At 52.2% G+C, this 13776-nt stretch overlaps 1 protein-coding gene across 3 annotated transcripts in view; it reads right to left on the bottom strand.

The window, feature by feature from the left end:
- The window catches only part of APC2 (APC regulator of Wnt signaling pathway 2), an 86568-nt gene that overhangs the window by 58414 nt on the left and 14378 nt on the right, over window positions 1-13776 (bottom strand). For 2 of the 3 annotated variants that reach the window (XM_032974008.2, XM_032974009.2), the window contains exons 1-2: window positions 3951-6691; window positions 3411-3504 (exon numbers count right to left, since the gene is read on the bottom strand). In XM_032974008.2, coding sequence (XP_032829899.2) covers window positions 3411-3504; window positions 3951-4205 — 349 coding nt within the window. In that variant the 5' untranslated portion in view covers window positions 4206-6691. Of the gene's footprint in view, window positions 1-3410; window positions 3505-3950; window positions 6692-13776 lie in introns of those variants that run through there. The other variant, XM_032974010.2, reaches the window with a different exon arrangement.

The following is a 13776-nucleotide window of genomic DNA, read 5'->3' as shown; positions in this document are numbered from 1 at the left end:
TGGGTGAGTGGATGGGTGAGTGTTGTTGTGACCTGCAGTGTGGTGAGTGGGTGAGTGTTGTTGTGACCTACAGTGTGGTGAGTGGATGGGTGAGTGTTGTTGTGACCTACAGTGTGGTGAGTGGATGGGTGAGTGTTGTTGTGACCTGCAGTGTGGTGAGTGGGTGAGTGTTGTTGTGACCTGCAGTTTGGTGAGTGGGTGAGTGTTGTTGTGACCTACAGTGTGGTGAGTGGGTGAGTGTTGTTGTGACCTACAGTGTGGTGAGTGGGTGAGTGTTGTTGTGACCTACAGTGTGGTGAGTGGGTGAGTGTTGTTGTGACCTACAGTGTGGCGAGTGGATGGGTGAGTGTTGTTGTGACCTACAGTGTGGTGAGTGGATGGGTGAGTGTTGTTGTGACCTGCAGTGTGGTGAGTGGGTGAGTGTTGTTGTGACCTGCAGTGCGGTGAGTGGGTGAGTGTTGTTGTGACCTGCAGTTTGGTCAGTGGGTGAGTGTTGTTGTGACCTGCAGTTTGGTGAGTGGGTGAGTGTTGTTGTGACCTACAGTGTGGTGAGTGGATGGGTGAGTGTTGTTGTGACCTGCAGTGTGGTGAGTGAGTGAGTGGATGGGTGAGTGTTGTTGTGACCTGCAGTGTGGTGAGTGGGTGAGTGTTGTTGTGACCTGCAGTGTGGTGAGTGGGTGAGCGGATGGGTGAGTGTTGTTGTGACCTGCAGTGTGGTGAGTGGGTGAGCGGATGGGTGAGTGTTGTTGTGACCTGCAGTGTGGTGAGTGAGTGGATGGGTGAGTGTTGTTGTGACCTACAGTGTGGCGAGTGGGTGAGTGTTGTTGTGACCTGCAGTGTGGCGGGTGAGTGGATGGGTGAGTGTTGTTGTGACCTGCAGTGTGGCGGGTGAGTGGATGGGTGAGTGTTGTTGTGACCTACAGTGTGGCGAGTGGGTGAGTGGGTGGGTGAGTGTTGTTGTGACCTGCAGTGTGGTGAGCGAGTGGGTGAGTGTTGTTGTGACCTGCAGTGTGGTGAGGGCGTGGATGGGTGAGTGTTGTTGTGACCTGCAGTGTGGTGAGTGGATGGGTGAGTGTTGTTGTGACTTGCAGTGTGGTGAGTGGGTGAGTGGATGGGTGAGTGTTGTTGTGACCTAGTGTGGTGAGTGGGTGAGTGGATGGGTGAGTGTTGTTGTGACCTGCAGTGTGGTGAGTGAGTGGATGGGTGAGTGTTGTTGTGACCCGCAGTGTGGCGGGTGAGTGGGTGAGTGTTGTTGTGACCTGCAGTGTGGTGAGTGGATGGGTGAGTGTTGTTGTGACTTGCAGTGTGGTGAGTGGGTGAGTGGATGGGTGAGTGTTGTTGTGACCTACAGTGTGGTGAGTGGGTGAGTGGATGGGTGAGTGTTGTTGTGACCTGCAGTGTGGTGAGTGAGTGGATGGGTGAGTGTTGTTGTGACCCGCAGTGTGGCGGGTGAGTGGGTGAGTGTTGTTGTGACCTGCAGTGTGGTGAGTGGGTGAGTGGATGGGTGAGTGTTGTTGTGACCTGCAGTGTGGTGAGCCAGTGGGTGAGTGTTGTTGTGACCTGCAGTGTGGCGGGTGAGTGGGTTGTTGTCACGTGCAGTGTGGTGAGTAAGTGGATGGGTGAGTGTGTGACGTGCGGTGTGGTGGGTGAGCGGGTGAGTGTGTGGTTGGGCGAGTGAGTGGGTGGGTTGTTGAGACCTGCAGTGTGGTGGTTGAACGGTATAGCAGACTGAGTGTGTGGGAAGTTTAAGCTGTGTGCACGGTCCATGTGTGGTGCATGCACGTTACAACATAGTATGTTGTGGTATGTGCGTGTAGTATGGTGCACGCATGGTGTGTGCACTACGCGAGTGGTGGTGTGCATGGTGTGTACGTGGTCTACGCGTGGAGTGTATGGCCCGTGTGTGGTGTGAGTCACGTGTACATGGTCTCTTCAAGGTGTGTGTGGGGTGTGTGATCAGCAATGGGCCAACAAAGGGAACTGGGTTTGGTATTGGTCACCCACCCCTTCCTGTCCTGTGCAGGCCTTCATTAGGTGGTCGCAAACACATCTTGCCCCAACAATGCGAGGCTTTATGGGGGGGGGTCTTTGTCTAATGGTGTGTGTGGTGTGCGCGATGTGTGTGATGCGAGTGATGTGTGATGTGTGCGATGTGTGTGTGTGTGATGTGTGTGATGTGTGCGATGTATGAGACGTGTGCGATGTGTGTGATGTGTGTGTGATGTGTGTGTGATGTGTGTGTGATGTGTGTGTGATGTGTGTGTGATGTGTGTGTGATGTGTGTGATGTGTGCGATGTGAGCGATGTGTGATGTGTGTGATGTGTGTGTGATGTGTGTGATGTGTGTGTGATGTGTGTGATGTGTGTGATGTGTGTGTGATGTGTGTGATGTGTGCGATGTGAGCGATGTGTGTGATGTGTGCGATGTGTGTGATGTGTGTGTGATGTGTGTGATGTGTGTGATGTGTGTGTGATGTGTGTGTGATGTGTGTGTGATGTGTGCGATGTGTGCGATGTGTGTGATGTGTGTGTGATGTGTGCGATGTGTGCGATGTGAGCGATGTGTGTGATGTGTGCGATGTGTGCGATGTGTGTGTGATGTGTGCGATGTGAGCGATGTGTGTGAGATGTGTGTGATGTGTGTGATGTGTGTGTGATGTGTGTGATGTGTGTGTGTGATGTGTGCGATGTGTATGTGATGTGTGTGATGTGTGCGATGTGTGCGATGTGAGCGATGTGTGTGATGTGTGCGATGTGTGCGATGTGTGTGTGATGTGTGCGATGTGAGCGATGTGTGTGAGATGTGTGTGATGTGTGTGATGTGTGTGTGATGTGTGTGATGTGTGTGTGTGATGTGTGTGATGTGTGTGTGTGATGTGTGCGATGTGTGTGTGATGTGTGTGATGTGTGTGATGTGTGCGATGTGAGTGATGTGTGATGTGTGTGTGATGTGTGTGTGATGTGTGTGATGTGTGTGATGTGTGATGTGTGTGTGATGTGTGTGTGATGTGTGTGTGATGTGTGTGTGATGTGTGTGTGATGTGTGTGTGATGTGTGTGTGATGTGTGTGTGATGGGTGTGTGATGTGTGTGTGATGTGTGTGTGATGTGTGTGATGTGTGTGTGATGTGTGTGATGTGTGTGTGATGTGTGTGTGGTGTGTGTGATGTGTGTGATGTGTGTGTGATGTGTGTGATGTGTGTGATGTGTGTGTGATGTGTGTGTGATGTGTGTGATGTGTGTGTGATGTGTGTGTGATGTGTGTGTGATGTGTGTGATGTGTGTGATGTGTGTGTGATGTGTGTGATGTGTGTGATGTGTGTGTGTGATGTGTGTGATGTGTGTGTGATGTGTGTGTGATGTGTGTGTGATGTGTGTGATGTGTGTGATGTGTGCCAGCGCACGGTTTACCCTTCAGACGATCGAGCAGGGCCTCGGGTGTGGCTGCCGCCGCCATCTCCAGCGTGTCTCCCTTCACGCTGCTCTGAAGCTGCTTGAGCACCTCCTGCAGCACAGAGTGAACGCCCAGGAGGAACAGGAGGATCATGCTCATCCACTCGCCGCCATCACCGCCGCCCCCGCCGCCGCCACCGTCGCCACCATCGGCACCACCGCCATCCGCCGGACCAGCCGCCGCTCCGCCAAGCCTCGTCGATGGACCCCTTCGCTGATAAAGACGCCAGCTGGCTCGGGCGGGGACGGGTCGTGGCTAGAAGGGACGGTGGGCGGCGGCCGAGGCTAACGACGCAGCGGTAAGCAAATGAGGGCAAGGCGCCCGAGTGGACGACCACCACCACGGGAGACCGCTCGGGGTGCACGAGTGAGATGGGTCGTGGCGTCGCAGGGCTGCGGCGGGACAGAGGCAGCGAGTGTTGGGTAGCCTTTGTCCAGCAGCGGATAGACAATGGCTGAGACGACGACGACGATAATTAAAAATATTAATGAGTGCACCTCAAACTCCCCGCAGGAATTTCCCCAATCGCACGTCCGGGAATCTGGGGCTGTCACACGGAGAGCGGTGGAGGGGGGGGGGCTCGTCCGAGCGGCGTCGCTTTCCGAGGTCTCCAGTCCTCCAGCCGAGTGCTCGCGGTGCGATGCCACGGCCGTTCTGCCACACGCGCCCAGAGGTGGGCTCCTCGCAGGGGGGAGGGATTGGTTGTTGTCAATCTCTGCAAGTGACGTTGCCACCCTGCCCACGTTTCGCATCGGCCCCGGCCGTGTCCTTCACCCCACGCAGAAGGCCAGTCTCTTGTTGTTGCTTCCCTGAATATTGCACGCAAGCAGGCAGCAGCAGCAGGCAGAGAGGTTTTGCAGAACGGGCGTCTCTACTTTGCATAAACTGTCGGTGAACGAGGCCAATTCATTTGTTTGCCGGACGCGCGGTGCGATCGGCGCCACAAGCACCGACAGGCCCTCGACGCTCACCGCCGCTCGCTGGGTTTTGTCTCTGAAGAGGATAACGGGGTTTTTTTTTTTTTCGCGTGGACACAACAGGTATGCAAATGAGGAGCGAGGGAGCGCCGCACTAATGCACGCAATTTTTGCTGATGGGGCAACTTCCCGAAGGACGGATGCAGCAGACGAGAGAAGAGCCTGCTATTCGACGAGTCGCTCGTGCGCTCGTGCAATTCGCCGTCTTGCAGATTAATGTTAATTGGATCCGCCCGACCGTGTCCTTAAGGACGCAGAATCACAGCGCAGGGCCCGGCGCACGTCATTTTATTTCGTGGATCCCTTCGACGAGGCTCGTCCCCGCACGGACCGGCAGCTTCCCGCGAGGCGCCCAGCGGCGAGGGCCTCGCCTCTTTCCCTCGAGCGAACGCCCGCGGCTCCCGGGATGAAGAGCGCCGCACGGCCGGCCACCACCGACGAGCTCAAACCGCCGAGCCCTCTCCGCCGGCAGCGACGGCAAAGGCACAGCGGTGAAGCGGCGTCAGCGCACGTCCTTGCAACTTCCCCAGCGCCGCCCCCCGCACCACCCCCGGCCGCCGCATTAGGGAGGCAGCTGTCGTTCTCGCGGCTCGACGGCCGGCGGAAGCTTGGCACCGATTGCCGGCTCGGCAAAATCCCTCGCGTCCTCCCTCTCTCTCTCTCGCTCTCTCTCTCGTTCTCGGCGTCACCAGCGGCGTCGCCTCGCGGCTGCCCGCCTGACCGCCGGAGCAGCGAAGAAGCAGCGACCGTGCGTCTCGCTCGCCGATGCGGCCAGCACGCTGCTCAAACGCAGGGCGCCCCCCGCCCCCCACTCTAGAGCTCACGCCGATGTAGACGTCTAATCCAGCCTATTCTGCCGACGAAAACCGTAATTGTGCAAAAGAAAATGCAAGTAAAAAATAAACCCCTACGTCGCCAATTACAGCGATTAAATAACATCACCGGCGCCGATCCAATTCCAATTCAAAGCCCTCTTCCGTCGGCGGCAGCGCCAAGGATCCCGCGTGGCAGGCGACGACGGCGCCGCTACGATTCCACACGGAGCCAGACGCGTGCCGCCATCCCCCCCGCAGCCGCTCTGCGCAGCGCGCCGGCGCTGTGCTCACGCACGCGCGGAGAGAGAGAGCCACTCCCTCACCCCCGCCTCCCGGAGGGCGCGGAGCAGAGGCGAGCAAGGAGCCGTGTGCACGCACGCGCTCCTCTTCTGTGCCACTCGCCCCGTTTCCGGCGAGACGGAGCAAGCGGCTGACATCATCAGAGGGCCGACGCTCGCGTGTGGGTTTATTTATTAATTTATTTGATGCCCCTGCATTAGGGCCGATCAATTATTAAAGACTAACAGAGGTGGTTCGTGACAATTGCATTGCTCGCAGGCTCTGGAGTGGCCGGAGCGTTGTCTCTGGAATGTAACTGGCAACCCCGCCGCACATGCTGCCCGCACAGCTGCCCGCACAGCTGCCCACGCTGCTGCCCACGCTGCTGCCCACGCTGCTGCCCGCACAGCTGCCCACGCTGCGTATTTATCTTCCATTTTGTCGAGGAGAGAGCGGCAGCGCCTTTGGCGGCGTGACATTTGCACCGCTCCGGATTGACACGGGAGGGGGCACACGTTATCGATGTTGTCGGCGCAGCTAAATAATTAACGCAGCCAAGCCATCGCGTGCAAACTGCCTTCGGTGGCGCGATGACACCCGATGGGAGATCAGGGGAACGCCGGCATCGCCACGTCCGGGATAGCGGGGACTCGTGGTCCACGCTAAGATGCCGCTCCTTCAACGAGCCGGACGCGTGAGCAACACGCACACCCACAAGTCGCCGCGGCGTTCAGGCACGCAAGACCGCGCCGACTGCGTACTGCCCGAGTCAACATTCTGCGGGATAATAAACGGCGAGACTGGCACCGAGACGGAAATATCTGCGACGATAAACAAGCGATTAACGCCACGTTATGAATGCGGAGCGACGGACAAATCGCCCCAATTAACGGCCCTCCAGGCCTGCGCGTGCGTCCTCTCGATGCATCGCAGCGACCGGCTGGCTCGACAGCAATCCGTGAGCGGCGACTGCGGGCCGGAATAAAAACAGATCCGCTCTCAGCAGCGCACGGCGGCTGCACCCCGAACCGACCTCGGAGGCATCAGCGGCACTCCCGCTCCTCCACCACCGCCTACCCATCACCTCCCCCTCCCGCCAACACTCTACACTGCACCTACAACCGCACAGCAGCCGCTAAGTGAAATGGCTTCCTGGCTTTACACGTTAATTTGAATCACGGCCGTCTGCCGGTGTCACGTTTCTGAGATGCAATCCCTGCCTTCCTGCTCCTCCACCCCCATCACCGCCGCCGCCCCCTCGCCTACACCGAGGCTGCCCATCCCACACTCCGCACGCCCCCCACCACCACCAACTCACGAGACCATCAGAAGCAAAGGATTTCCCCCCCACTGGGTGATGCCCGAGCAGACAATGCCACATCCTGCTACAGTGAGGGAAAAAAGTATTTGATCCCCTGCTGATTTTGCCCACTGACAAAGAATGGTAAGTTTATTTGAACAGTGAGAGACAGAATAGCAAACAAGAAAATCCGGAAAAACGCATGCCAAAAATTGTATAAATTCATTTGCATTTTAATGAGGGAAATAAGTATTTGACCCCCTCTCAATCAGAAAGATTTCTGTCTCCAAGGTGTCTTTTATACAGGTAACGAGCTGAGATTAGGAGCACACTCTTAAAGGGAGTGCTCCTAATCTCAGCTTGTTACCTGTATAAAAAGACACCTGTCCACAGAAGCAATCAATCAATCAGATTCCAAACTCTACACCATGGCCAAGACCAAAGAGCTCTCCAAGGATGTCAGGGACAAGATTGTAGACCTACACAAGGCTGGAATGGGCTACAAGACCATTGCCAAGCAGCTTGGTGAGAAGGTGACAACAGGTGTGTGCGATTATTCGCAAATGGAAGAAACACAAAAGAACTGTCAATGTCCCTCGGCCTGGGGCTCCATGCAAGATCTCATCTCGTGGAGCTGCAATGATCATGAGAACGGTAAGGAATCAGCCCAGAACTACACGGGAGGATCTTGTCAATGATCTCAAAGCAGCTGGGACCATAGTCACCAAGAAAACAATCGGTAACACACTATGCCGTGAAGGACTGAAATCCTGCAGCGCCCGCAAGGTCCCCTGCTCAAGAAAGCACATATACACGCCCGTCTGAAGTTTGACAATGAACATCTGAATGATTCAGAGGACAACTGGGTGAAAGTGTTGTGGTCAGATGAGACCAAAATGGAGCTCTTTGGCATCAACTCAACTGGCCGTGTTTGGAGGAGGAGGAATGCTGCCTATGACCCCAAGAACACCATCCCCACCGTCAAACATGGAGGTGGAAACATTATGCTTTGGGGGTGTTTTTCTGCTAAGGGGACAGGACAACTTCACCGCATCAAAGGAACGATGGACGGGGCCATGTACCGTCAAATCTTGGGTGAGAACCTCCTTCCCTCAGCCAGTGCATTGAAAATGGGTCGTGGATGGGTATTCCAGCATGACAATGACCCAAAACACACGGCCAAGGCAACAAAGGAGTGGCTCAAGAAGAAGCACATTAAGGTCCTGGAGTGGCCTAGCCAGTCTCCAGACCTTAATCCCATAGAAAATCTGTGGAGGGAGCTGAAGGTTCGAGTTGCCAAACGTCAGCCTCGAAACCTTAATGACTTGGAGAAGATCTGCAAAGAGGAGTGGGACAAAATCCCTCCTGAGATGTGTGCAAACCTGGTGGCCAACTACAAGAAACGTCTGACCTCTGTGATTGCCAACAAGGCTTTTGCCACCAAGTACTAAGTCATGTTTTGCAGAGGGGTCAAATACTTATTTCCCTCATTAAAATGCAAATCAATTTATAACATTTTTTACATGCGTTTTTCTGGATTTTCTTGTTGTTATTCTGTCTCTCACTGTTCAAATAAACCTACCATTAAAATTATAGACTGATCATTTCTTTGTCAGTGGGCAAACGTACAAAATCAGCAGGGGATCAAATACTTTTTTCCCTCACTGTATGTAGGTCGCCCCCCCCGCCACTCCGACAGCAGTGTTCAACCCACAGGGTGGGAACGCACGGTACCGCACACATCCCGAGGAGGAGAGTGCCTGCTATGTTGGCAAGCGTCCAGGGGCTGCGTGTGCATCGTTAAAAGGGGACGCGCTTATGTAGCATTGGCCGGCTTTACACGGTGCTGTTCGCGAGCGCGCCTTCTGGAATTGGCATGGTACGCGACGTAGTCGGCGGGGTGTGACCACGACAATGCGCGGCCAAATTTGTCTCTCCAATGATGATCTTTCACACGGCGTGCCAAGGGCTCTGTTTAAGGATTTTAATGCACTGAAAAAAAGTCGATTGTAAAAGTGGGGCTTCATCGATATACATCCTCCACGCAGCTCGTAACGATGCGCTCACTACCAGCACAAAGAGAGAAAGCAATCGTCGCGTTCGCTGCCTCCTTGCCAATCATCGGCAGTGCTGATCTTCCGACCAAGGTAAGCCAACACCGATTTGATTGCAACTTCAACCCTGACGATGACGATGCTTGAAAAGCCGAATGGGGGTTCACGTGAACTCACGAACAAACACCTCCTTGTGAAAGACCCGACGGCGTAAAAGATCCCTGGCTACGATCTTACGCCCTGAAGCTTCTGGGCCACGACCCCTAACCCCCATCATCTGTAACGCAAACCATGGCAGCAGCAGATGCGGATACCCGATGACGATTGCACAAATTTAAATCTTTCCGGTCACTGTGGTCACCCAGAAGAGAACCGTGAAACATAAAAACGAATCAGTGCTCGATTCACAAATACAATTACATTGCTTGCAGACTACAGCGGCCGGAGCATCTGGAATGTGACTTGCAATCCCGGCGCACAGACCCACTTCGCCAACACTGCAGGTCATCAGAGCCATTCACCAGGACAATTCTCCCGATGCAATCATCTGGCTCAGCCACCTCAATGTAAAAATGACAGCTGTCAACATCGGCCACGCAAAAAGAACGCGGAAAACGAAGGAAGGCGGTCCACCGATTGGCCAAAACGCCTTTGCTGCGACACTCGTTCATCGTTCAATCGCGTTTTAGATGTCAGTGCTGTTTTATAGGCCCGGCCTGGCTCAAAAAATAAATTAACAATACATATAACGCATTATAAACAACAACAACACTCACAGGCAGAGGGAACACACGGTGAGTGGCGCCACGGTGGCTAGGAGATGTTAATGACCTCGCCTGGTATACAGGAGGTCGTGGGTTCACTCCCAACCGTAACGTTTGTATAGTTGGAGTTAGCATGTTCTCGTCATAGTCACGTGGATTGTTCTCCGGGGCCTCTGCATTTACAATGCGTCTTAGGGTATTTGGCTGCTAGAAATTTGCAATTGATAAGCCCCACTGAGCGCCCATAGCTCAGTGGGCCTTAACTGGTGAAATAAAATAAACAGTTCAGCTTAGAGTGTTCGTGTCACGGCCCCTGCCGCCGCCGCCCTTACAATTGGAGCACTTGCCAAAATCCTCCCTGTTACGGCCGCCATGAACGAGCACCGCAGACCATCTTGACAGGGCATGCCCCAGCGAGGGGTCCCTCGACAGCACGAGCAGCAATGACAAACGGGACGAGTTGAGCTCCCCGCCCCCCACTGCCATGACTCTTTGTTGCTATTTTGAGATCTGGTAAACACGGACGACTCGGGAGGCAGCACAAGGAATCTCACTGTGGCATTCTGTGCTGACACCAGAATCTTGTGACCGTCCTGTGGTGTCATGGTAAACCCACTGGTGTAATAGTAAACCCACTGGTGTAATGGTAAACCCACTGGTGTAATGGTAAACCCACTGGTGTAATAGTAAACCCACTGGTGTAATGGTAAACCCACTGGTGTAATAGTAAACCCACTGGTGTAATAGTAAACCAACTGGTGTAATAGTAAGCCCACTGGTGTAATAGTAAACCCACTGGTGTAATAGTAAACCCACTGGTGTAATAGTAAACCCGCTGGTGTAACAGTAAGCCCACTGGTGTAACAGTAAACCCACTGGTGTAACGGTAAACCCACTGGTGTAATGGTAAACCCACTGGTGTAACGGTAAACCCACTGGTGTAATGGTAAACCCACTGGTGTAATGGTAAACCCACTGGTGTAATAGTAAACCCACTGGTGTAATAGTAAACCCACTGGTGAAATAGCAAACCCACTGGTGTAATAGTAAACCCGCTGGTGTAATAGTAAGCCTGCTGGAGTAATGGTAAACCTACTGGTGTAATAGTAAACCCACTGGTGTAATAGTAAACCCACTGGTGTAATAGTAAACCCACTGGTGTAATAGTAAACCCACTGGTGTAATGGTAAACCCACTGGTGTAATGGTAAACCCACTGGTGTAATAGTAAACCAACTGGTGTAATAGTAAACCCACTGGTGTAATAGTAAACCCACTGGTGTAATAGTAAACCCACTGGTGTAATAGTAAACCCACTGGTGTAATAGTAAACCCACTGGTGTAATAGTAAACACACTGGTGTAATAGTAAACCCACTGGTGTAATAGTAAGCCCACTGGTGTAATAGTAAACCCACTGGTGTAATGGTAAACCCACTGGTGTAATAGTAAACCCACTGGTGTAATAGTAAACCCACTGGTGTAATAGTAAACCCACTGGTGTAATGGTAAACCCACTGGTGTAATAGTAAGCCCACTGGTGTAATGGTAAACCCACTGGTGTAATAGTAAACCCACTGGTGTAATAGTAAGCCCACTGGTGTAATGGTAAACCCACTGGTGTAATAGTAAACCCACTGGTGTAATAGTAAACCCACTGGTGTAATAGTAAACCCACTGGTGTAATGGTAAACCCACTGGTGTAATAGTAAACCCACTGGTGTAATAGTAAACCCACTGGTGTAATAGTAAACCCACTGGTGTAATAGTAAACCCACTGGTGTAATAGTAAACCCACTGGTGTAATAGTAAACCCACTGGTGTAATAGTAAACCCACTGGTGTAATAGTAAACCCACTGGTGTAATGGTAAGCCCACTGGTGTAATAGTAAGCCCACTGGTGTAATGGTAAACCCACTGGTGTAATAGTAAACCCACTGGTGTAATAGTAAGCCCACTGGTGTAATGGTAAACCCACTGGTGTAATAGTAAACCCACTGGTGTAATAGTAAACCCACTGGTGTAATAGTAAACCCACTGGTGTAATGGTAAACCCACTGGTGTAATAGTAAACCCACTGGTGTAATAGTGAGCCCACTGTTGTAATGGTAAACCCACTGGTGTAATGGTAAACCCACTGGTGTAATGGTAAACCCACTGGTGTAATAGTAAACCCACTGGTGTAATAGTAAGCCCACTGGTGTAATAGTAAGCCCACTGGTGTAATAGTAAACCCACTGGTGTAATGGTAAACCCACTGGTGTAATGGTAAGCCCACTGGTGTAATAGTAAACCCACTGGTGTAATAGTAAACCCACTGGTGTAATGGTAAACCCACTGGTGTAATAGTAAACCCACTGGTGTAATAGTAAGCCCACTGGTGTAATAGTAAGCCCACTGGTGTAATAGTAAACCCACTGGTGTAATAGTAAACCCACTGGTGTAATGGTAAACCCACTGGTGTAATGGTAAGCCTGCTGGTGTAATAGTAAGCCCACTGGTGTAATAGTAAACCCACTGGTGTAATAGTAAACCCACTGGTGTAATAGTAAACCCACTGGTGTAATAGTAAACCCACTGGTGTAATAGTAAACCCGTTGGTGTAACGGTAAACCCACTGGTGTAATGGTAAACCCACTGGTGTAATAGTAAGCCCACTGGTGTAATGGTAAGCCCACTGGTGTAATAGTAAGCCCACTGGTGTAATGGTAAACCCACTGGTGTAATGGTAAGCCTGCTGGTGTAAGGGTAAAGCCACTGGTGTAAGGGTAAAGCCACTGGTGTGATGCTCGCCCATTGTTTTAATGGTTAGCCCATTGGCGTAATGGACAGGTCACTGGTGTAATGATCAACCTAATGGTGCAATGGTAAGCACACTGTTGTAATGACCATCCTTAATGGTGCACTGGTAAGCCCACTGGTGTGATGGAGATGATCTGTGCATCGGCTCAGTGATGCGGTTCATGGTTACGGAAGTTGAGTATTTGTGATGAATGCGCACACACAAACAAAACAAGAACATGTCTAGAAACTCACGCGAGCTCAGAGAGGCCATCATCAAGACGGCAGCTGACAAGGCGGCCGCGTGGCTCGGGGGGGCGGGGGGTCATAACGGCTGTGTCAGAGCCACGAAGCGAGCGACACCGCTGCGGTCCTGAATGTGAATTGAGTTTCAAACGCCCGTGGTTGAAACTGGGTCTCCGAGTGCAGTGAGAGTCAACAGCCTTAACCCGGCAACTAATGACGGCAAACAGAATCCATCGCATAACAAATAAATCTAAATTCCGCTAATTGGTTGTGTCGGGTGGTGGTGGTGGGTTAGCGACACATTTATATTTCAGCGATCTAACCGCAAAAAACACCCTGTATTATGGATGATACTGGTCGCGAAAGCCTACGTGTTAAACTGAAAAACAATCGCATTAATAAGGATTGTCACATTACCACCACGTCCCTAGGAAGAGGCGCAGTGTAGCATCATCGACTCTTAGTAAGAGGCAAGTGAAAGGAATCTCAGCAGTAGTTCCAATGTATTTATTCTGGACGTCCGCATTGTTCCACTCTATTCACCAGCATTCTTCCAGATCTGGGCGGATTCTAGGACGTTGACAGTGCGACCCCAGAAGGGTTTTCTGGACTTGATTTGGTGGTAAAGTGCATTGTTGAATAAACACCTCATTCGAGACCCAGACGCTGCATCTCCCGGCACTGACATGCATCCTTGCGTGATGCTGCACCGAGGCAGCCGTACTACCGCTGATTCCTACTCGCGCGATGTAGCTCCGTTCACTCGATCGCGTTCTATCCAATTCGCATCCGCGTTATAAAAAATGTGTTCCCCAATACATTCATCACGTTGTATCCAATTCGCGTTAGAGCAGAACAGATTGTACTCGCCACTAATTCAACAGAGCACCACAAACTCTCTCCTGAGGCCCTCTCATCGTGGCCAGCAGACCTAGAGTTTGGCATTTATCTCCTGAACATATTACTGCAATCTTCATTCATATTTCTGCAATCATACAAAGGATAGAACAGCAGTAGTTCTGTGACATCGCCTTCCACAGGCCCTTCGCTGATGCAGGGTTGCAGTCAGCCGACTCTGCCAAAAGAAAGTTCTTCACCGCATGACATAA

The sequence above is a fragment of the Petromyzon marinus genome, chromosome 52 (genome assembly GCF_048934315.1).
Source record: "Petromyzon marinus isolate PM22_M1 ecotype Great Lakes invasive population chromosome 52, UKy_Petmar_22M1.pri1.0, whole genome shotgun sequence".
NCBI lineage: Eukaryota > Metazoa > Chordata > Hyperoartia > Petromyzontiformes > Petromyzontidae > Petromyzon > Petromyzon marinus.
Note: the sequence above shows the minus strand (reverse complement) of the source record. Positions and strands in the feature narration are given on the sequence as shown.